General features: G+C 35.8%; 1 protein-coding gene across 6 annotated transcripts in view; it reads right to left on the bottom strand.

Annotated features, from left to right (window-relative positions):
• CWC27 (CWC27 spliceosome associated cyclophilin) overlaps positions 1-25,650 on the bottom strand; it is a 252,485-nt gene that overhangs the window by 104,821 nt on the left and 122,014 nt on the right. For all 6 annotated transcript variants that reach the window (XR_008618067.1, XR_008618066.1, XM_028492936.2 and 3 more), the window contains one exon: positions 23,584-23,687. Coding sequence is in view for 4 of the 6 variants with exons in the window: in XM_028492936.2 (XP_028348737.1) it covers positions 23,584-23,687 (104 nt within the window). In the remaining 2 variants the exon portion in view is untranslated. The remainder of the gene's footprint in view (positions 1-23,583; positions 23,688-25,650) is intronic.

The raw sequence follows: 25,650 nt of genomic DNA, 5'->3' as shown, positions 1-25,650 counted from the left end.
GACAAATATTATATGATATTACTTATATGTGGAATCTAAAAATTAATACTAATGAATATAAAAACAGAAACAGACTCACAAACAGAAATAGATTCACAAAAACAGAAAACAAACATGGTTAACTAAGGGAAAAGGGAGGCAGGGAGGAATAAATTAGGAGTGTGGGATTTAACAGACTCAAACTATTACACATAAAATAGATAAGCACAAGGATTTACAGTATAGCACAGGGAACTATATTCAATATCTTGTAATAAGCTATAATGGAAAATAATCTGTAAATATGTATATGTGTGTGTGTATATATATATAAACTGAACCACATTGCTGTATACCTGAAACTAACACAATATTGTAAATCAACTATACTTCAATTAAAAAAGAAAAGGACGATTTTGGTACAGTTTTGTAGTTAAGAACCTAGATCCCAAGAAATAATTAGAAGTTGTAAAAAGAGGAGGCAGGATTTAAGACTACTCTTTTCAGAAGTAGGTCAATAGTGGAAGGCAAAATTTGGAAGGCAGCACACAGAAGAAACAAAGTTAAAACTGTCTTAAAGATCAGAGGGGAAATGAGCAGATGTGAGACAAAGGGGAAGAAAGTTTGTGGATATGGAGAGACTTTTTGCACAAGAGCAAGGAAGGAGAAGAGAAAGTTCCTGAAGACTGTGGGAATGGGTAGAGGGGTGGTTAGCCGTGAAAAGAATTAGGGTCACCTTGTCCTGAGACAAAAGACAGTCTGGAGAAATATGTGGGGAAACAAATCCTGTGGTGGAGAGGAGCAAACTTAAGGAAGGTCATATCAGATGGTCTTTTGAAAAGAGTAAAGATGAGGTAATCTGTGAAAAGTTGGGGCAGGGAGGCAGGGTTGACACTGCGACGTGAGAACTGTGCAAAATGCTTGGCAGGGAGAGGCCATGTGGAGAACCCAGAACAGAATGAACAATATAAATATGACAGTCTCTGTACTGGAATTTATTCAGCTTTGAGTTTAATAATGTAAAGTACACTTACCTACATTAAAACCAGTGATGTCAATAAAAAGTAAATTCTTTCAATTTTCCCCTATTTTAGTGGAACACTTGCCAGGTAGTAAATGATATGACTGTTCCAAAACTGCTGCTATCTTTTTATTATTGAACTAAAAAATTTAATCTATCCCATCAAATCACAAACAACATATCAACTCAATGAAAAGTTGAGTTTTAAAAAATACAGCACTTGCTAAGTCTGAATTAGAAATATGCATATTTGTGATTATATGCACATATTATATCTACATGTTATTTTAAGCTGGTAGTAGTATCAACTATCTAAAGAATTCTATTCACCATTCTAAGTACTTAAAAGAATGAAGTGACTTAAATGTTAATGTTCAATAAACACTGATATTACAGAGTAAAATACCATTCTCTGAGAACAGTTTTTAGGAATGCCTCTTGCTTTTTAGAGCAAAAAAAATCAAAGGAAGCTGACTCCTCCTAATATAAAATGGTGGTGAATCCCAGCTCAGAGAGAGATTAAAAAGTGAGAAAGTTAAAGAAACTGAAAAGACATTCTGTGAGATAACTCTGTGAAGGAAGTAGAAGAATATGCTCTTTTCCTTCTTTTATTTGAAGTCTGTCATCTAATAATTTCTTTTCCAACACTACTCTTACAACACAGAGATTTTAAAAACAAACAAACGATTGAACAAACAAACTTTCTGGCAACTTAAAACTAGTGGAATTGTCATCACCTAACATTATACTGTATATTTACTTCTTCTACTGCCTATCCCAACTCACCCCATGCCCAACTGGACTTTAAGTTCCATGAGAACAGATACTTCATCATTTTGTTCTTTGCTTTCTCCTCAGAGCGTCGAATGTTTAAAATATAGTAGGTACTCAATAAATATGGATTAATAAACAGAAAATCAAATATAGAATACTAATGCATATAAAGGAAAGAGCAAGCCTAGGAAAAAAAGGTTTATAGGATATAAATAATATCAGCCCTATGGACTACTAGGAATTGACTATGTATTGGGTTTATTAGATCATTGCTAAATATCTGATATAGAGTCAAGAGTTTATAAAATTCCTTATTAAAGTAAGATTAAAATATTGTCTTGAGTAAAATAAATGGTTTAAAATTTCAAAAGTTATGTATATTTAGTTGAAATTATGTTTAATTCAATGAAAGAAATATTTATTGTGAGCCTTCAGTATATATGATATAGATTGATACATAAGATTAATACAAGGCAGAATATAGTAAGTATCAAAGAAATTCACTGAGATATACAGGGAAATGTATTTTGAAATGTGTCTGAGGTGTGGAGCTAGAAATGAAGACTGGTGAACCAGTAAACACATCTTTTATGGGAATTTGATTAGAGTCTAAGGGAGTTTGGGAAAGGTTCGTAGGAGGTGGAGTGTTTGAGATGGGGCACGAAGGACAAAAATTCCATAGACTAAAATGGTGGAAGAATGGTACAAGAGAATTGCATAAGCAATATGACATAGACAAGAAAGGGTGGGGTGTGGTCAAGGATCCATGAGGGCAGCTGGGGGAGAAAATGGAATCTGGGGAAATAATGGAAGAAAGGACTTCAAATCTGTTTTATAGCAGATCCTGAGAACTCTGCATATAGTTTTCTAGAGAACAGGATGGGCACAGATCAAGGGATTTTGCTTACCTTATCTGATTTAATCATCTGGACAATCATGGAAAGTTGTATTACCACTGTGGTGGACACACCCCTCCCTGCACGCCTGAGTCCATGTGACTCTAGGGATGCTGACTCTGTCTCTGCCTTGAGAAACGGCATGTGACTCAGGACTGGTGAATCAGAGCCTTTAATTCTACAGCTACAGTAATCATTTCAGGATGGGCATATGTTGAGACCTCTGGGAAAAAGGCAAGCATCCTTTATCCACTGGATTAGAATCAGGGAAGGTGTGAGGAGTTGATATGACTATTCAAACCCATGAGGGGGAAAGCCTGAATAGCACAAATAAGCGTGTGTACATGGGGTTTGGGGTGGGGATATGAAAGCAGAATCAAAAGATGGAGACATAGAGAAAACCAAGGTCTACCTGATATCATTTTAGGCTCTGATAAAGCTGTACCTGAAATCAGTTCTACCTATAGCTCCAATATAAGCTTTTTAGAATAAGCGTGGTTAACTATTTGAACCCATAAGATTCCCAACTGATAGAATGTCATTCCCATTTTACAGGTGAAGAAACTGAAGGATAGAGAAAGCAATTTGTTCAAGATCACATAGGTCTTAAATAACAGATTTATAGCTCTAACTCATATTTGATGGCTTCAGGCCCATGTTGCTAACTACAAATTTTTAGTTTTGTGTGTTTTCATATGTATGTGTATATATGTGTCTAAGAAAGAGAGGGAGGGAGACAGAAAATCAGGGCTTAACTTTATATAAAAATAATAACTACTACTCATTGAACATACTGTGCTAAGCACTTTACCTAAAATTTGTATAGATGCCAATCATTACCAGCTTGTCCATATCCACTTTTAATAGAATCTTTCTCGTCCACAACTGCTGCTCCTTCTATTAGCCTCAGAAGCTAGAGTCCGGGGTGGCATGTGAGCCATGCGTGCTCACAAGGGGCTATGTGACTTGTGTATATAGTCAAAATATGTGATAGGCCAATCAGATTCCTTTCTTGAAAATATGGTGAGACTGAACCAGTTGGTGGTAGGCAAAAGGATGTGCATATTCAGAGTTGGGGTGGTCATTATGAGACTGTGTGCAACACAGAATTCTAAAGGATAATAAAAAGAGAAGACTGTGTATAGAAAGAAGAGTACAGGGCAGATGTAGAAAGAAAGAAAAGCAGAGATACAAAGAGGAAAGGAGATTACATATCTCTGGAAGGAGAACAACTTCAGTTTCTGGTCACATTCTCTTCAGTTTCTGTCTTTGGGTATTCATGAGATTCCACTGTATGCTTACAAAAATCTCCCTTTTACTTAAGGTAGCTTGACTGGTTCTTGAACCATGAAACCAATAAAGTATAGGCTAGAACAATATATCATCCAAGTGAATTATTACAGTGAACTAACCCGTGAAGTAAGTTATTTTCAAGATAAAGAAACTGAGGTTCAGAGAGTTTAAGTAGATTTCCTAAGGAAAACAACTAATATGAGACAAAGCTAGGATTAAACCTCAGGTCCATGTGTCTTAACTCCACAGGTGTAGGACTAACTGGAATAAGGAAACCAACTAGGAATTAATGACAATATTTTAGGAAGAGGTAGTGAGAGACACACCTAGAGCAATAGATGAGGTAACATAACTGAAAGGACAGGTAAAAAATGTACAGGGTTGCCTGTGGGGGTAGGGATGAAGGGTGAGTAGAGATGAGGGATATGAGAAAGAAGTGGAAGAAGCCAAAGATGATACTAAGGTTTCTTAACTTGCCTGACTAGAAGAAGAGTGGTGCCATTAATAATAGTAGCAGGGAAATTAGGTCAGGGGATTGTTTTTGTGGAGAAGAAAATACACTTAATTTTGGTCACTATTAGTTTTAAGTGAATGTGTTTAAAAAGGGAGTTGGAAATGTGGGTCTGAAGCTCAGATAGAAAAAGGGATTTGGGAATTATTTTAAATAACTGACTACACTGAAGTCTTTGTAAAACTCAGTAAATCATTATATATATAGAAAAAAATTCAGTATTGCATAAGTACAAAGCTTTAAATTAAGAGATAAACACCATATTTAATCTTAAAAGGAGACTGCTTTAGATTTCTACTTTTACCCCAGCCAGTTTTTATAGTGACAAATTTACTGTACCCAAATGACAAAATGAAGCAACAAAATCAAAATCTGGTAATTTATTTCTATATAGTCAGCAGCATGTGCACACATATGCTCAAACAAACCATTTATATCTTTAGAGGATAGAATAATGTTTTAAATTGCACAGCAAAAATATATGGATATAATACAATAAAAATGAGTTGTTTTTATGCCCTGCACTTCTCCATGGAACTTAAAATCCTTTAACAGACATTATCTCATTGTTTTAAGAACTGTTATGAAACAATATGACATTTATATAACACCATTCATTCTCAATAATCCCAAAGGGCTTTACAAACCCTGGAAGAATGACTTTGCTCATGTTCAGTATGCAACCACTGAGGGATGGAGGTGGGGTGGATGGGAAGAAAAGTGGACAGAACTGTGGTAGAAATTCTGTGGAACAGAGCAGTAATATTATACAACCGTTTAAGAAAGGAAGTGAAAGACATTATTATTAACTTGAAACCAAGAAGAAACAAGCAGAAAAGATCAAAGGTAAGACTGCAGTACAACTGTTAAATTCGAGAAAAATATTAATACCAACTGGTCTTATTTTCATTTTTTAGTCTTATTAGAATAATATATAGATAACTTCAAGGTAAAAAAATGAGCTATATTATTTAAAAACTTCTCTCCTCCTTCCTTCCTTTTTTGAACTGAGACTAGGATACTGAAAAACAAACACTCAGTTGGAAAAATATGAAAGGATTTTTTGTTTTGTTTTGAATTTACCAGTTGTATTAGTCTGGGTTCTCTAGAAAAACAGAACCAATAGGATCATACGTAGTAACAGATTTATTATGAGGAACTGGCTCACAAGATTACGGATGCTAAGAAGTCCCAAATCTGCTGTTGGCAAGCTAGAAATCCGGTCTGAGTCTGAAGTTCTAAGAGCCAGGAGAGCTGATGGTTTAAGTTCCCATCTAAAAGTCACAGGTTTGAAACTCAAGAAGAGCTAATGTTTCAGTTTGATTCTGAAGGCAGGAAAAGACTAGTGTCCCAGCTCAAGGCAGTCAGACAGAAGGAGTTCGAGTTCCCTCTTACTCTCAGAAAAATCAGCCTTTTTGTTATATTCAAGCCTTGAACTGATGGACGAGTGCCATCTACATACACTAGGGAGAGCAATCTGCTTTACTTGTCTATCGATTCAACTGCTAATGTCATCCAAAAACACCTTTACAGACACACCCAGAATAACATTTGACTCAATACTGGGCACCCTGTGGCCCTATCAAGTTGATACATAAAATTAAAGATCACATCAGATTAAGGGCCTTTGTCCTTTCCATGACAAAACTAACAGAATTCTGTTTTCTAAAGCACTTGAGGTCAATGTAATAATGCATATAAAGAAGAAACTGCCAGATACCCACTGTGGAACAAGGAAATGTGCCAACTAATGCTGAAAGGCTGTAGCACCTCAGTGTGGTCTCCTCTAGTCACAATTACATGAAGTGGACTACAGAAGATGGGCGATGCCTTGGTTGGGCACATGTGTGGAAGCAGAGGGAATTCAGGGGAAGAGCTGAATATCACAAAACAATGCAAAACTAATCTCCCAGTGCCAAGTCATATATATGAGGGAACACAGCCAATTTTCCGGAGGAATGAGAACATAAGCCTTATAAGGGCTTTGACTATCTCTTTAGCTAACTCATGGTAAAAAGGGGAGAACATCCCTATTAACACCCCCAAAATACCACTTGAGGTCCTGAACCTGAAGATCACCTTCCAACACAGAGCAAATCCTCTATACCATTCCTGCCACTATCACTACTGCCACCAGAGCTATCACCAAAGATACTGTATACTTTACATACTTAAACCTTACAATAAACAAATATACCCATTTCACAGAAGAGGAAACTGAGGCTAAGAGAGGCCAAGTGTTGTAGGCATGCTTTTTTTTTTTTTTTTTTTTTGCGGTACGCGGGCCTCTCACTGTTGTGTCCTGTCCCGTTGAGGAATACAGGCTCCGGATGCGCAGGCTCAGCAGCCATGGCTCACGGGCCTAGCCGCTCCGCGGCATGTCGGATCGTCCCAGACTGGGGCACAAACCGGTGTCCCCTGCATCGGCAGGTGGACTCTCAACCACTGTGTCACCAGGGAAGCCCTGTAGGTATGCTTTTTGTTTGCCTAGTGTATTTCTGACCCCTTCCTCTGATAACAGATCCTGCCCCTGATGACAGAGTGACACATGACTAATCAATCAGTGTCTGACTTCTGGGAGGCAGGTGCTCAAGAAAGCTAGAAAGAAGCTAGGGTGAGTTGTGTGATGACAGATCCAGGTAAGAGTCTAAGACATCCTGCACCCAAGGCCTTTGGTCTTCCTGACCTTCCTGAAGTTTGGCTGTTCAGTGCCTTGTTCCATTTTGTGTGCTATCTCAGTATCTTATCCTGTGGTTTAAACTGTAGTTGGGCGTTTTCCTGATCATATATCTCGGCTTCTTTAGTCAATTTTTTGAAAACAGTTAAGCTAACATGGAAAATATTGTAAAATTACTCTGTAAGATATAATTTCATTATTGAAAGGAAGTTTTTAGTGGGCATATTTGAGTTGCATTATTTGAATACTATATAAAAGAGACAGCCAAAGGTATAAGAAAATGGTACTTGAACTGTGCTCTTTTTCAATCAGTGAGAAGAAATGAGAGCAAAACCTTCAAAAACCTTCCAGAGAAGCATGTGAAGAGTTGAAAAGAGCACAGACTTTCTCTTGCAGGTTAATACAATGGAAAGACCCAAACATTCAGATTCTGCTAGCTCTACAACTGTGTGGAATGGGCTAAATTAATCTCCCTGAGCTTCAGTTTCCTTACCTACAAAATGAGGATAGTAATATCCATCTAAATAGGGTTTCTGTGTGTGAGAACTAAATTCAAGTAAATAATATATAAAGCTTCTAATATAGAGCCTATAGAGCCTGGCACATGGTAGGCATCCATGAAATGGTAGCTGCTATTACTGTTGTAGCTGTCATTAAACTGAGTCAGGTGAAGATGGTTAGGGGGCTGACAGGAGAAGGATGTTGAAAAACACATAGTTGGAAACCAAAAGAATAAAAGTATCTAATGGATAGGAATTTTTACTTGTTGTTAGGATCTCTTGCGTGTATGTGTGTGCACGCGCACGCACATGCACGCCTGTCTGTGTGTATAATCTTGTATTTATCGTAACACATACACTGAAAAGATTCTGGAAGTGGGGTGCTGCCCCAACAAAATCCTAAAGTTAAATTCATGTGAGTGGGTTTAGAACCCTATAGGGGACAGAAGCTGGAAGGACTTTGAGGAATTTGTCAATAAAAGTTTCAAAAATCCTAAAAAAACTGTTTGTAGAAGCACAATAGGCTTTGAGGAGACCACTGGTGAAGGCTTAAAGCAAAGTGCATCTACAAGAATGTTCACAGAAACACTATTCATAACAGCCAAGAAGTGGGAAAAACTCTAAAGGTCTTTCAACTGATTAGCAGATAAACAAAATGTGGTATATCTAGGGCTTCCCTGGTGGTGCAGTGGTTGAGAATATGCCTGCCAATGCAGGGGGACACGGGTTCGAGCCCCGGTCTGGGAAGATCGCACATGCCACGGAGCAACTAGGCCCGTGAGCCACAACTACTGGGCCTGCGCGTCTGGAGCCTGTGCTCCGCAGCAAGAGAGGCCGCGATAGTGAGAGGCCCGCGCACCGCGATGAAGAGTGGCCCCCGCTTGCCGCAACTAGAGAAAGCCCTCGCACAGAAATGAAGCCAAAAATAAATAAATAAATTTTAAAAAAATGTGGTATATCTAGTCAATGTAATATTATTTGTCAGTAAAAAGGAATAAAGTACCGATACATGATACAACACGGATACCTTGAAAATATGCTAATTGAAAGAAGCCGGTCATAAAAAACTAAGGCAAAGATTTCTTATACCCAACACCAAAAACTCAATCCAAAATTGAAAAAAAAAAAGTTAGGCTTCATCAAAATTTAAAAGTTTTGTTTTTGAAAGAAATTGTTAAGAGAATGAAAAACTAAGTCACTGTCTGGGAGAAAATATTTTCAAATCATGTATCTGACAAAGGACTTGTATCCAGTGTACATAAAGAGCTCAAAATCCAGTAAAAGATAAACACCACGGTAAAAATGGGCAAAACATTTAAATAGACTTTTCACTAAAGAATATATACTGATGGCAAATAAACATATGAAAAGATGTTTAACATCATTATTAATTAGAGGAATGCAAATTAAACCACAAGGTAACATTACAAACTATTAGAATGACTAAAGTTAAAAGTGACCATATCATTGCTAATAGGGATGTGGAGGAACAGAATAGCTCACACACTACTTGCAGGAATGTAAAATGGCACAACTAGTTTGGAAAACAGTTTGGCATTCTTTAAAAAGTTAAACATACAAAACATACACCTATCACATGATCTAGACATTCCACTTCAAGATATTTATCCAAGAGAAATAAAAGCATATGGCTATATAAAAATTTGTGGCATATCTACATCATGGGCTACAATTTAGTATAAAATGAATAAATTACTGATATACAGAATAACACGGATAAATCTCAAAATACTTACGCTGAGTGAAAGAAGCCATACCAAAAAAGGTACATACAGTACATAATTCTATTTAAATAAAATTCTAGAAAATATAAAATGTTTTATAGTGATAGGAAGGACTTAAGTGGTTGTCTGGGGATTGGTGAGGGGATTACCAAGGGGCATGAAAACATGTTGAACCTTGAAGAATATGTTCATTATCTTGATTATAGTGAAGGTTTAACAGGTGTATACAAATGTCAAAACATGTCAAACTGTTCACTTTAAATTATTCCTCAATAAAGCTGTTAAAGAAAAAAAAATTTTTTTTCTGTGTTCAAATTAATGTTTGTGGATTCTGTCTGTGACTGGGTCCTCTCTGATACCCACCCAATTTAAAGTAGCCCTCCAGTCACTACATTACATTGCCCTGTTTTATATTATTTTCTTAGCCCTTACTATCTGAAGTTAATTTGTTTATTATTTGTTCATCTGTACTCTTCATTTTAACATGGATTCATGCTCAAAAAATTATCTTGAGTTTCTTTCATTCTTATTTTCCTTTCCCCTTATATTATAAATTATATAATTATCCATTTAGACAGAAAAGTCAATTTCATTCATTCCTTCAGCAAATATTTGTTGAATGCCTATTATTTTGCCAGTCACTGTGTCAAGTATCAAGCATAGGGAGGAGATGAATCAGCTATGACTCCTGCCTGGCGGGGCAACCCTTCCAACTATTGCTCTACTTACTGCCCTTCATTTTATGGTGAAATCTTACTTATCTCTCAAAACTTGGCTCAGATACTCAGTCAGGCTTTTCCTGACCAAATAGACTACCTGCCTCTTTGTTCTTCCTAGGCCTTGGCTTACATTATGTAACAGAATCTGCTAATTTTTTCCATGAATTCATTCTCTCCTTTTACCTTTTAGTGACAGAACCAACCCTCATCTCCCCACTCCTGACACTAAATTCTAGCCAGGCATTTGGCCACCCAACTGTAGTCTAGCCTTTTGTAGAGCAAGGCATGGCCATGTGATTTCAGGATAATATGATATGAGTGAAAGTGCTATGTGCAACTTTTGGATCATCTTTAAGATGAAGCATTTGTCTGGTACTTAATCTTTCCTCTTCCCACTTGCTAGAACACAGACATGAAGGTGGGCAATGTGGACAATGAAAATACCCTCGGAAATGGCAGAAAGACAAAATGAAAGAAACTTTGGTTCTTGAATCACCTGCTGGCCCTGAAGTGTTTACTCCTGGATGGTCTGCCTGAGAGAAATAATCCCCAGTCTTACCTAAACACTGTATTTTAGAGTTTCTGTCTGTCTGCTTCTCTCTCCCACTCTTTTTAACAGCAACTTCTTTTGTAGCTAATAAAAGCAGCACTGTTAATAGAAACTTCCCCTATGGAACTCCTTGTACAAAGTAAGTAGATCTTATTTTTTCTGGACTGGAAGGACATCCAATAAAGAGCAAGTGACAAATGTCTAATACAACAAAATCAAATCAATTTCCTGGTTATCTACTATGTGTAAGGGACTAAGAAGTTATACTAGTAGTAATTTATTATTGCAATCCTGTTTTGTAAAAACTGTTTTCTGGTACTTCCCTGGTGGTGCAGTGGTTGAGAATCCGCCTGCCAATGCAGGGGACACGGGTTCGAGCCCTGGTCTGGGAAGATCCCACGTGCCGCGAAGCAACTAAGCCTGAGCGCCAGGACGACTGAAGCCCGTGTGCCTAGAGCCAGTGCTCCGCAACAAGAGAAGCCACAAAAAGTTTAACACTTAAAAAAAAACAACTGTTTTCTATTTTACTGATTCCTGCTCTTTATTATTTCCTAATTATTTCTACTTCATTGGGTTAATTTTGCCTGCTTTTTTTTCTTTTCTAAAGCTTCTTTACATGGGAAGTATTTTTAGTAATTTCCTAAAATATAAGTATCTGAAGCTATGATTTTCCTTCTAAGTACAGCGGTAGACACATCAACATATTTGGAAATCAGTAACTGTTTAAAATCAGTCGTTACTAATTCTTAACAACTGCATTTTGTCAGAGAAGGTAGTCTGTTTGGAAACGGTCATCTGAAATCTTTCTTTCTTCAAGAGTGCTGGAAAAGAGTGTGCATTCTGAAGCTGTTGAGTGCAATATTCTCTTTAGGTGCATTATATCAAGTAAGTTAACTGTGTAGTCCACATCATCTATAGTTTTATTAATTTTTCTATATGCTTTTTAAATCAGTTACTGAGAAAAAAGTAGTAAAATCTCCCACTATGATGAACTTATTTACTTCTTATTATAGGTCTATCAATTTTTGCTTCATACATTTTGAGTCTGTGTTATTGGGTCCATTCAGGTTTAGGACTGCTAAATCTTCCTGGTAAATTGAAATTTTTGTTATTAGGTAGGGATCCTCTTTATGCCTAATAATACATTTTGCCTTAAAGATTTGATTGTACAATATATTTAAGATGTTTCTCAGGTAAGTAGTGCATGATTAAATTTCTTTTTTCAATCCAGTTTGAAAATCTTGGTCTTTTAAAGTAGTTGACCTTTTGCATTATTTCAGTATAATTACTAGTATATCTTTATTTCTCCTATCTTATTTTGTACCATTATTTTTAATATCCTGTCCAGACTACATTTCGTTTTTTCTTTTTTCTTCTCTCCTTTTGGGTTCAATTTTTCCTTAATCCATCTTTTTCTCTACCAGTTTGGCAGTTATGACCTTTTCCAATTCTTTTAGTAGTTTTCTTTATTAACATGCATATTTACTGTGTTAAAGTCAAAGTTAATTTGTATCTTTACCTTCTTCCCAAATAAGAACCAATACAAGGACCACAGAATGCTTTTCCAAACTTCTTTTATCTGCTCCTCAAACTTACATTGTTATTATGTATTTTAATTTTATCTTCATTTTTAACACATTATTGTTATTTTATTCATTCAAGGTTTATTTAGATTTACTCATATACCTACTACTTTCCACATTCCTTTCTCTTTGCAGTACAGATTTTCCATGTGGACTCACCTACCTTTTGCCTAAAGTATGTCCTAGAATTTCTTTTAGTGAAGGTATGCAGGTAGCAAAGTCTCTCCGTTTTTGTTTCTCTGAAGAATATTTTCCCTCAGTACACTGAAGATAATATCCTGTCTTACGTCCTCACTTGCTGCTGTTGAGAAATCAGTTCTTGCTTTTTTTTTTTTTTGCAGTATGCAGGCCTCTCACTGTTGTGGCCTCTCCCGTTGCGGAGCACAGGCTCCGGACGCGCAGGCTCAGCAGCCATGGCTCATGGGCCTAGCCGTTCAGCGACATGTGGGATCTTCCCGGACCGGGGCACAAACCCGTGTCCCCTGCATCGGCAGGCGGACTCTCAACCACTGCGCCACCAGGGAAGCCCTTGCTTTTTTAAAGATGTCTTTCCTGCTGCTTTTAAGGTCTCTGTGATGAATGCTATAAAGTATTGTCATGATGTGTCTAGATCTGTATTTTTTTTAAAATATTTATTTATTTATATTTTCTGGCAGCGTCGAGTCTTAGTTACGGCAAGCAGGCTCTCTAGCTAAGGCACGCGATTTCAGTAGTTGCAGTGCGCAGTTTTAGTTGCCCTGTGGCACGTGGGATCTTAGTTCCCCGACCAGGGATCGAACCCTCGTCCCCTGAATTGGAAGGCGGAGTCTTAATCACTGGACCACCAGGGAAGTCCCTAGATCTGTATTTATTTTTATTTTTTTTAACCTCTATTCAATAAAAAAAAAAAAAATTCTTTACTCTGTGAATTGATCTTTCATTAAAGAGAATTTTCAGCTATCATCTCTTCAACTATTGCCTCTATTTGCCCTTTGGTCTCCTCCTAGAATTTGATTAGACATTTAGTAGATTTTCTTTCTCTTCTTCCAGGTCTCCTATCTCTTGGGCTGAATTCTACATCACGTTTTGTTTTTTTAAAATAAATTTATCTATTTATTTATTTTTGGCTGCGTTGGGTCTTCATTGCTGCACACGGGCTTTCTCTAGTTGCAGCCAGCGGGGGCTGTGGTGCACGGGCTTCTCATTGCGGCGGCTTCTCTTGTTGCAGAGCAGGGCTCTAGAGCACAGGCTCAGTAGCTGTGGCGCACAGGCTCAGTTGCTCCACGGCATGTGGGATCTTCCTGGACCAGGGCTTGAACCCATGTCCCCTGCATTGGCAGGCGGATGCTTAACCACTGCTCCACTAGGGAAGCCCAAAATAATGTTTTCAGTTCTTTCAGTTCACTCACATTCTTTTTAGTTGTGTCTAATTTGCTAAAAAAACCTCTTGCATTTTTAATGTCAACTATTGTATTTTTTATTTCCAGGAAATTTACTTAGTTTGTTTTAAAATTCATTTGTTCTTTATATTTTAAACTTATCATTTCTTGAAATATATTACATACACTTACTTAACATTTAGTATCTGAATAAAGTCTGAAGAATTTGTGAGTCTGATTCTGTTCTCTGTTGTTTCTATTAGCTTTTTGTCAGGGTGCCTGGATTGGTGTGTGTTTGTGTGTGTTTTCATTCAGAGCTACTCATTTTCTTTTGAATTTTAAGAACAGGGGATGCAAGCAGGTTCCTCCTGAAAGGATTTATGTTTGCTTCTATCAGACTTATGTGGGCACTAAGAATCCAGGACTACTCCCAACTAACTTCTTGGCTGGAGCATTTTGAGGCCACCCAAGCAGGGTGAATTGGCACTCCAAACTGATAGGAAGACTGCCTGCGGCTAGACTTCCTAGGAAATGCTCTTGTCCCAAAATACTCTGTGCCATGATTTAAGACAGGAAGTTTTCCTTGTAGTCCTCTGATGGGTGAGGTGACTCTGTTTAATTCTCCCTGCCACTAATGATGAGATCCTTTGGGCCCCCAACTTCATGGGACAGTCTTCTATTAGAGAGCCCCTACCTCAGGAAGACCTTAGGTTTTACATTCTCTCTTGGTGAGACCTCAAAAAACAATGCTCCAGTTCACCCAGTTTAGCAAATGTCACTAGAGTTAAAGCTAGACCTGGTTCCCCACTTACATTTTTAGTTCACACTTTTACTTATTCCCTGGTTTGAGTATTTCTTGTGGGTTTTTTTTTTTAAGTTCATAGGAGCATATGAGAAGATGTTTTTATAGTATATCTAACATTTTTAGTTGTTTTTAGTGGGAGGATCAGTTTGGATTCTTAGTCCGCTATGTTGTTAGAAATGGACATTTTCTACAACATTACAATTTTTGTCATTCATTCCAAAATTACATGTTTAGTTTTTGAAAAGGTGCAACAAGTATAATAATTATGTGCTCTTTAAAGGACTCTAGGTTTGTTGAGAAGGTTTTAAAAGAAACAATTACTCGCACTAAAACCACAGTGGATTTTAATAAATGACAATTAAAAATTTACACTGTACCTACTCAAGATTGGATCAAATTGAAGAATGGAGTTGTGGAAAGAACACTGGACTGGAAACCTGGGGACCTCAGTTTTAGTCCTACTACTTTACTGTGTGATTTTGGGTAAGCCCCTTAATTGGCTGGCCTTTGGTTTCCTATATATATATAATAGAGGGGTAGGGCTGGATTCTCCTTTCAGGACCAAAACTCTGTGACTGCACAGAACTATGTGATGTAGAGTATACTCAAAATAGAAGTTTCTGATGCTCAAGACATTGCTTAAGGCAAGCCTACTTTCACATTTTAAACATACTGCAGCATGTTTTAAATAAGCTTACACACTAGTGTGGCCATTAAAAAAAATCAGTATAAACTACTTTTGTACTTCAAATAGATTCTTAATGATTCTTAATATTTTGACATGTTCTTAGTTCTGAGAACTTCATTATTCTCTTTGTCCTTTCTGGCATTTCAAAATTTTTAATGTAGCTATTACAACTTATGGATTATCTGGTTTTTGCATGAAAAATTACTAATACTCAAAAGCTGCATCTGAACCATCTGCCAGGAGTTTATGTGAAGAATTTTGAAAATATAACCATTTAAAACTGTCAGCATATTGCATTAATCATTAAAAAAAAATCAACCTAATACCACACAGATTAAATTGTCCAAAGTAAGTTTTAATGCAACATATTCACAGGTTTACACTATAAAGCTGTGAAAAGAATATCTTTTTCAAATTTGATTAAGTGCTGCAAGATGTTGAAGAAACTCAGCACTCAAATGAATTATATGTTTGATGTCATTTTTGGCAAAGCCTCAGAAAATGTCACATAAAAGAAAAACATCTTACTTAAAATAAGGTCTTGACAGCAGTCTGGAATAGTTAACAACTCCATTCTCAAATGGGATTGCTGGTTATAATCAAACTTTTAATGATGGTATTAGTTCCCCCCTTGAGACAATTTAAATACCCAAACAAAACAAAAAACATGTGCATGCACACATACACAGCCCTCACCTCTTTTATTTTCTAAAGTGGACAAATTTATAATTATTTCAATTCAGGTTCCAAATATCTAATCTGATTACAAAGTTTCCTTGCAGATTTATCAGTGGCCACTTGAGAAATGACAAGACGGCAGGCTACGAGGCAATGTCAGTCAGTATTTTCTCATTTTGTTTTAATTTATGAGAGGTATAAATAATTCCCATCAGTGATGGAGATATAGACCCTGAGTGTCAGTGCCCTCACATCTTCTAAACCCTAGAGCTGAAAACGGTGGGAATTTTTCATCTCTCATTTACATTTATACAGTTTTTGTATCCATCATTTATTTTGTAAATCTTAAGTCTGTCAGATATGAGAGAGTTAAGAGGAAAAATTACCTCTAAAAGCAATTTGTCCATTTAAGAGTTAACAGTCAACTTCACTTGGAAAGTTTGAAAAAAAAGCATGTTATGAAAAGCTTATGATAAAATAACATTATGGAAAATAATACACATGTGTGTTTCTGGCATGAAGATTAAAAAGTCCAGAAAAATAAATATCACAGAGTTAACCATGGCTGTCTTTGGAAGAAGTATTATGGGGTGATCTTTCTTTTTCTCCTTTATGCTTTTCTACATTTCTGATATTTTTGCAAAGGACATATGTTACTTTTACAATTGGAAGAAATAATACAGCTTTTTTTTGTTTTTTAAAGAGACAGTTATGCCCAAAGGTTAATACCTACCTGTATCAATTAGCAAACCTATTTTTAATGGGTTAGGAATGGCATCGATATTAATAAAAAGAAGACAAATTGCAGTTACTAAAAATATAGCTTAAGGTTTTTGTCAAATTTCTCACATTGGAATTTTATCAGTCACCAGGCAGAAAGAATGCTTATTAAAAAAATTATATTAAGACAGTGAAGGGCAGCAAAGAGGTACCCCCCTAACACATTGGCTCTTAAAAGTAGCAAGAGATGAGTCTTAAGTAACTACTAGGAGGTCTGCAAGATGGCACAGAATGCAAGAAAATAAAATTAAATATGCCCATAACATATGGTTATCAAAGTAAAGCTCAGCAAGATTTGTTCGCAATAGCTAGTGAAAAGTTTGAGATGGACTGTCCAAAAAAGAACAAAGTACTTTATGGACTCTCACATTAAAGATGATCATCTCTTACTCACTGTATCAAAAGATTAAATTCTTGGTCTAATTGTGAGGGTATGTACATCTTTAAACTTGCTATACCCCTTTAAAAGTCTTTATTATTTTAAAAATTATATTTTTGAAAAACTTACTGTTAAAAATAAAGCATGCTTTCTGGCACATAAAGGTAGTAAAATGCATTCAATAAAATTTCACTTGAGAGACTGTCCTGGCTACAAAGGGAAGCTTCATTTTTCTAGGACTTCTAGTAAATGAGGTGTTCCACACAATTACATATTTCAGATAAGAGAATCTTATCTTTAACTGATTAAAATAATTAAAAACTTTTTTTTTTACCAATTAGGTTACAACAATTGCTTATTCTCTGCCTTATTAAATAGTAATAAATAACATCTAGACTTTTCTTAATGACTCAGGATCAGTATAATGAGTATCAATTATTTGAATACTGACCTGCTTTCAGAATATAATGAAGTATCATCTACAGCAAATACATCCATAATATTCCACTACTATGTTCTTGTGTTTCCTTACCTAATGTCAAGTGGTCATGTATCACCTCTTACTGCTACCTGAATGGATGTCTCCTTAGCCATGCCTTTCTCTCTCGCTTTAAAAAAAGTTTATATTATTTTTACTCCTATAAAATAGTAGGCTAGAAAGATCCACAGGGCAGTCCCTGCCCTGGGTTTTCTTTTGCTTATTTATTTATTTATTTTCTAATCCTTGAGGTACACTTTATATACCATCAAGTTTACCCTTTTAAAGAGCACTGTCCCACACTTTTATTATTCTTTAATCTGTTTTTAACTTAGAACCAGATAATCAGTTTATTAGCACCATGCCCAAAGTAAGAATAAATAGAGTATTATTGATGGCTGGACTGAGGCTTTCTATGAGTCAAGGGCAAATATATTTTCACTTTTCCATGTAAATAACATTAAAAGTTAGCAATATATTGAGTAGACTACGGGAAAAATAGGTCTGATACTTCCAGGCTCCAGGAAAAAAATGATGACTTAAGGCTCGCTGAAGAGGGCTAACTGCTTTGGAAAACAGGACCAGTTTGCTCAGAGAGGAATTAATTCTACATGGTATCAGGCACAACATAGAGCTAACATTCCAGAAGGGTTTCTGTTTCTTATAAAAACCAAGATTAAGCTAGTTTAACATTATATGTTAGATAGATGAAAAGTAGTCAAAAACTATATACTTTAACAACCTATCAAGCCTGAGAGGCCCTAGTCTGACTTAATCCAGCATTAAAAAGATAGTTTGAAGAGACCTGAAATGGCCCAGTGCAATTTGAGAGGTACTAAGCACCTCAGGGATGTGTTTCATGAAGAGGCTTTAAAATTGTGTCTTGATTTACAAGCTCAGATTGCTCTTCCTCCTCTAATTTCTGGCGCTAGTCATAGAGCAGGTATTGTGTGCTTGGAACTTTGAAAAGAGGATCTGACACCTTATCTCCCTAGAGCTGATTAGAGAATAAGTCCAAACCTGTATCCCTATGTGACTATGTTCAGTTTGGTGCTGGTTTTGATATGATGAAACTTAAAGAAATCTGGAAAGGACTTAGAGACATAATTTAACAAAAAGGATTATATAGTTTATTAAAGAACTTGACAGAGCCAACACAGGAAACCAACTATCTCCAATTAACTATCAATCTTATTCAAAATTTATTACCCCCTACAAAAATCCTATGCACAGGCCTGGATGATTTACAGTGGGACTAGAGAGACTCCCAGGCTGTAAACAGGATTGTCCTGCAGTACATCTCTTTTGACATTGCTGGTATCTAAAGTAAAACACCACATTCCTTGTTTATTTAAATTGGGATGTTAGAGCCTACTGCAGATTTTGTATTCAACTAAGAAATGTAAATTTTTTGAATTTTAGAGTCAAATTTCATGCTGCTATAAAAATTCTCATTATATGACCATAATAATGGCTGTATTCCTTCACATTCTATTTCTTTCATTTACTGAAGCCTTCTTTATACATTATCTGAGGGCTTTAAAAAGTAAATAGGTGGCAAAGCAACGGCAAAAATTATGAGGTTATATTTTTGTAGTACTCCATACACAGAGGCATAATTATATTTATTATCTGACAATATCTTTGTGATATAAGAAATAGCAGATCTTGAGCTTTACTGGGAAGATTGAAGAGAAAAATGGATGGTCCCATATACATTTTTACTACATAGAGAAGCTTTTTACATTGGTGTTAAAAAGATTAATACATTGACTCAATTATAAGTATATGCTTTCATACTAGGGCAGAGATGTTAAGAGGTTTCTGGGTTGTAGATCAATATTCTTTCTTAGGGGGCAGCTTTGTTGAGGCATAATTGGCATACAAATGAGCTGTACATGTTTGAACGTGTACAGTTTGATGGGTTTGGACATGTGCATATACTCATGGCACTATCACTACAATCAGGTAATATCAAATGGCAATGTATTTTGGACTGTTTAATTGTATGGGGCCCAAAGTATTTATTGATGTAAAAGTAACAATCTTTCTTTCAAATGACTTTTAATTATTTTATTTTCTGTCATAATGGAACTGAAGGAATTAATAAAGAGTAAATACAGCAAAACATTAAAAAAATTAAAATAGCACACCTTATTTATCTTAGAATTTCTATATGGAGAAACAGATGGATCCTGATTTCAAAGTAACTTGTCTCAGGTAATAGAATAGATTTAGAAGCAGAACTATGGTTAGAATATAAATTCCTAATTATCTATACAAATCTGGCTAAGGATCTAGCCCAGGAAATTGGGTAAAGATTATAAAACCAAAGGAATATTACTCCCTGATCAAAGGTGATTTACTAAGATGACAGAAGCCCTGAAAAAGTATCACATCTATTAGAGCACCTGGCTAAATGGGAGACCTCCATTCATGCAAGGACAAAACTAGGTAAATTAATGCATGGACATTAGAACACAAAGCTTTCTTGTACTTATGGGTTTCTTTCCAAGTGCTTTTAATGTGAGAATAATACATTAAATTCTAAAATAAAGTCGCAGTAGTCAGCAAGTGTTAGACTTGCCGGATTAATTCACAGAATCAGGAAATAATACTACTGGAAGCTTAACTTAAGAATGTACCTAAGTGCACGCACACATACCTTTTAAGAAAGAATATGATTATAAAAATGCAACTGTGAAAACACAGTTAAGGAAAGCTTATTTTGAGATTTTAATTTATGTCATATTTATATGTAACCATATTGATTATAGGCTTTAACTCTAACACAGTATTAAAATTCATATTTTCAGGACTTCCTTGGTAGTGCAGTGGTTAAGAATCCGCTTACCAATGCAGGGGACACATGTTCAATCCCTGGTCTGGGAAGATCCCATATGCCGTGGAGCAACTAAGCCCATGCGCCACAAATACTGAATCTGCACTCTAGAGCTGGCGAGCCACAACTACTGAGCCCACGTGCCACAACTACTGAAGCCTGCGGGCCTAGAGCCCATGCTCCGCAACAAGAGGAGCCACCGCAATGAGAAGCCTGTGCACCACAACGAAGAGTAGCCCCAGCTCGCCACAACTAGAGAAAGCCCACGTGTAGCAACGAAGACTCAACGCAGCCAAAAATAAATAAATAAATTAGTTTAAAAAATAGGCTTAAAAAATTCATATTTTCAATCTGTAGATTTGGATAGGAAACAAAATGAAACCATGAATAGCTATATTTTTCCCTTACAAATGTAAAATTATTATTTTTATATAGCACTGTACATTTATTAAAGGTCTTCTCATTACCTAATTTACTTCTTGCAAGCAACTTGAAGGAGGCACAAGGCATTTTATCCCTGGATTTATGATAAGAAAATGCAGTCACTAAGGCTTAAATAACCTCACTGCTAGTAACTGAAATTGAGTCTTAATACTTTCCTGTTTACTTTGAAATATAATATTCCAAAGCATTCTACAACCATTAGTGTTTCATATAATAAGCACCTAGTATTACTGTCAAAATGTGTATTAAAAATAGTAAATTCTTCTTAGTGAAGAATTCCAAGTAATAAAAGTAGTACTAATCAGGGAAATAGTCACCATTAGAAAACCACAGTAAATAACTGTTGCCTATAGGCAATATCCATCAATGGATGCTAAAATTAGGGTGAGGAAGCTTGAAAAGAAACAGGATATTTGTATAGTTGCAAAGTATCTTCCCCTCCAGTACTTATATTCTCAAAGGGAAAAAGAGTAACTTAACAGTGTAGCAACTAAGCAGAAACCACCTTAACCAAGTGATCATGGTAATATCACCAATAAAAAGACTACAGATGGCTTGTTACCTCCGGTACAATGCACTGGGAAGGACATGCCACTTATGTGGCAATCTCTCCAAAAAATGCGTAGCCTCAATCTAATCATGAGAAAACATGAGACAAACTCAGTTGAGATATTCTACAAAATATCTAACCAGTGTCAAGTTCATGAAAGACAAGAAAGTACTGAGGAACCGTCACAAATCAGAAGAGACTAAGGAGACATGATGTCTAAATGCAATATGGAATTTTGGAAGGAATCACAGAACAGACAAAGGGCGCAGGTGGGAAAACTGGTGAAATTCTAATAAGGTCTGCAGTTAGTAATAGTGCCGTGTTAATATTAATTGCTTGGTTTTGATCATTGTACTATGGTTACACAAGACCTTAACATTAAAGGTATCTAGAAACTCTCAATTTTTGTAACTTCTCTGTAAGTCTAAAATTATTTCAAAATAAAACAATAAAAAAATAAATAACACGGCCCATTCTGAGACTAGAAGAAAAACGATAGCAACCAAATGATCGCTTGTTTTTGGGAAGTTAATTTTAACTGTCTCTCAGATTTAGGGAAAATCCAGGTATTTCTAGATGATATAAGAAAAATTAAATTCAGGAAAGTAATATATATATTACTACCTGGCTAACTTTCATATAAATAGACGGAAATAAGCTCCAGAAGAATCTTCTTTTTTTGTGTGTGTTAAGAAATCATTCTTTTAAGATTCAAATCTTTCTTTACCTTATTTTATTAAGTATTTCAAAGGCAGACAAATAAATCAACACAGCACTGTTTATGTCTAATACAGGCCTTAACCATACAACTCTATTTCAGTAATTTCCTACTGCAATTCTCTCACTCCTACTAGATCATGAACTGTGTACGAAGGCAAGAACCATCCACTGCCAACTTCATAGCCCTAGTCCATTATGGCTCTTCAGATGGGGTGGGAGAATAATAATTACTAGCTCAAAAATGAATAAAAAATTAAAATAAAACATCTTTCCAGTTAAAAGGAATTACTTTCATATATTTAAAATGCTTTTTAATTATAAGAAACAGTCCCCTGGGAAAATTATATATAAACTTAAAATTAAATAATCCTCACTGTATTCTTTCAAATACAATATTTGAAATCTTGTACTCTTTCAAATCTCAATATTGCCAATATAGCTTCTTTCTAATCTGGGTTACATTTTACCCATATGATCTAGTCACATATAAGTTTATCCTTTCCTTCAAATTCCATTTATAATTTGTGTCATTCTGGTGAGTTAACTTTTTAATAATTTGTTTCACTCAAACGTATTTTGGTGATTCTAAGTTCTACATCAAGTACCTGCCTTTACCATAATAGTCACTGGGGACATGGTACAAATAATCTAAGAACTATGAGCTTTAGATAGTTATGTGGTATTACTTGTGCTACTTAAACAATAATGCCTATGGCCAAATGCTGTACCACTGTTCTGTATTGGAATACATATTCTTTAAGGCTAGATATTACATCTTAATGCTTTGATATATCTCCAGTGACTGCTATAGGACCCAGTAGATAAAAATATTCATGCTTTCCAAAAGTATGAGGCTACACAAGATATATGCACAAAGCAAATTTGTTAAGCCAAATTTAGTGTACATTATTAAAGGTAACAATCAAATTTCTGATCATGTTCACTGAAGCTACAATGTATTTTATTATTGTAAAAAGAAGACAGATTCAGAGTTCCAACTGTTATTTTGGAAGTTGAATATTACATGTTTTATAGCTGAAACAGTTTTAAACTAAAGATCTTCAGTAAAAAAGCTTTTTTGAAGCTATTTTAGAGCTTTATTAAAAAAATCACAGTACAATAAATATTTAACCTGTATAAAAAGCAGGATATTATTTTGATCAGCTTTTGATCAGTTTTATCAATACTTTAGATTTTCTGTACCTAAACATAGAGCAAAACCAAAAACAAACAAAAAACAAGAATTTGTATTTAATACTATTCAAACCAACGTATGAATAATGTCTATACAAGTATCATATATAGGGCCTAAACACTTTTCTTAAATGTTTTAAAGGGTATGCAGTGTAAAAATGGACATTCTATCCTGTGTACTTCTAGATATGTGCTATGGCAACATTTAAGTTTTGCTTGATGTGAAGTACTCTGTTTATTAAGGAACACTAGTTACGATCATGTTTGATTGAATTTCCTTCTCGGACAAAAGTCCTAAGTGAAACTTAATTTTATTGGCTAACTGGCCAAAGAAAGCATTAAACAACAGCAACAAAACTCAACTCAGGAGAGACGGAATAAGTACCAAGTGCAAACATAAGCTTGATAACTGCCCTTACCTTCACTTCTTTTTTCTGCTTGTTCTGCTGCATTTTCCACTTTCTTTTGTTTTGTTGCTAAGAGTTCCCGCTTTAATTGTCTTGCTTCTTTTCTGAGCTCTTTGCTATAAAGCAAAAACAATTATATAAGTATATAATAGACCAAAAGAGAAAGTTGTTTAGCAGAAACAACTAAATCTAGTTGTTAGGTACACTAAATCTCTAAGAAAAACAAAGTGAATAATGTAATTCATTTTGTTTCTGTGTATGTGTATTTGTGGTATGGAAACATACTTAAAGGATATATTAAAAGTTGTGATTTTCATAATAGCAATATGAGTTACTATGAAATATAGCCCCCTTCAAATATATCATACAGTTGGTAAGTGATAAATGAACTATTGTTCTCCCTCTAATTTACTTGCAAATTTAACATTCTAGTTTCAGTTTAATAATTCATGGAGATTCCAAATCAAAACAAACTTTTTACTATAAATACTATTCACTAAACCTGGGCATACACAAAAACATTTGGCTTCGAAACTTGTTGAATTCCTGAACTGGCACTAACAACTACCACTTATTAAGCAATTATTATATGCTAGGAGCAGTGCTAATTTTTTTAAACTCAATTAATTTTTAACCCATTTGATATCACAATTTGCCAAATAATTTCCTCTCCTGTGAAACCTATCGGGCCGAGGTATTTTGATAATTAATACAATCATGTATTAAAGGCAAATGGAGATGTAAGTTGTTGGCTTCACTGCAAGTCACTTGTTAAGTGACTGGTTTCTACAGGCCACTTTTAGGGCAGGAGATTCAAATTCAAGCCTTGGAAAAAATTATTAACTGCCCATGTCATTAACCCTGAGGGTCACTTGTGAATAGTTAAAACTATGCATTTTATATTTGTGAATGTCAGGCACCCACTCTATTTTCCACAAGCTAGAGTGGGTCACAGAGACTAAGAACATGGTAGCCCAAGGAGGCACCCCATTCTGGAATGTTCACTAAAGATAATCAAGGTTTAGCAAAATCCTAAGTCTAAATAGTTCCCTACTGATTCAGCCTTTAGTGCTTCCTCCTAAACCCCAAATCTCATACTTTTTTACTTCTGTCCTGTATTAGAGTCACCAAACTGATAGGTCTTACAATGTGCATGACTCAGTTCTTTTCACCTTTTTTCCATATCAAACACACACAGCTTGGCCTCCAAGATCCTCAATTCTGAAATTTCCCTCTGATCAAAATCCACTATGTTTTTAGCTTTCTCAGTCTTTCATTCCTACTGAACTTATGCTCACTCTTTTAATAATGAAAGCCAACTCCTTAATCATAGTTCACAGTCCACCAGTCTTATTCTAACCCAGTCGTCTCTCTATCCATTCTGGATGCTATAGTCAGTCATTTCACTGATGTCCTCACCAGAACCCTTAATTTTCTTGATTTGTTTGGCCTGATGGGTACATCATAATCACCTAGAAGAACTTGTTAAAACATGTTTGGGGAGACACATCTCCAGAAAATATTATTTCTTTAGATGTGAGATGTTGCCTAGGAATTTGCTCCTGTGACAAGTTACCCAGGTGACTCTAACATGAACTCAGGTTTGGGACCCAATGCATTAGGACCTTACTATAGAAATTATCTTCTCTTTCTTATAACTTCAAGCACTCCTACTTCACTAATCCTTTCATTCAGCCAACAGCATGCTCAAATTTCCCTGTACTCTGCTCCAATCAAGAGATTGCTATCTTTACAAGTGAACTCCTAGCTTAAAGAACAGTTTATAAACAGAGTCTAATTCATCAACCTCTTAACTTAATCTCTTGCAATCTATCCTTCTTATACTCTATTGAAACTGCTTCTATATCAATCAAATTCAATGTCCTTTTCTCAGTCCTCCTCTTCCTCTTTGGCCTTTCTACCATTCAATGATAAGAACTACTTCTTTTTTTTTTTTTTTTTTTTTTTGCGGTATGCGGGCCTCTCACTGTTGTGGCCTCTCCCGTTGCAGAGCACAGGCTCCGGACGCGCACGCTCAGCGGCCATGGCTCACGGGCCCAGCCGCTCTGCGGCATGTGG

This window comes from Physeter macrocephalus, chromosome 8, assembly GCF_002837175.3.
Source record: "Physeter macrocephalus isolate SW-GA chromosome 8, ASM283717v5, whole genome shotgun sequence".
NCBI lineage: Eukaryota > Metazoa > Chordata > Mammalia > Artiodactyla > Physeteridae > Physeter > Physeter macrocephalus.
Note: the sequence above shows the minus strand (reverse complement) of the source record. Positions and strands in the feature narration are given on the sequence as shown.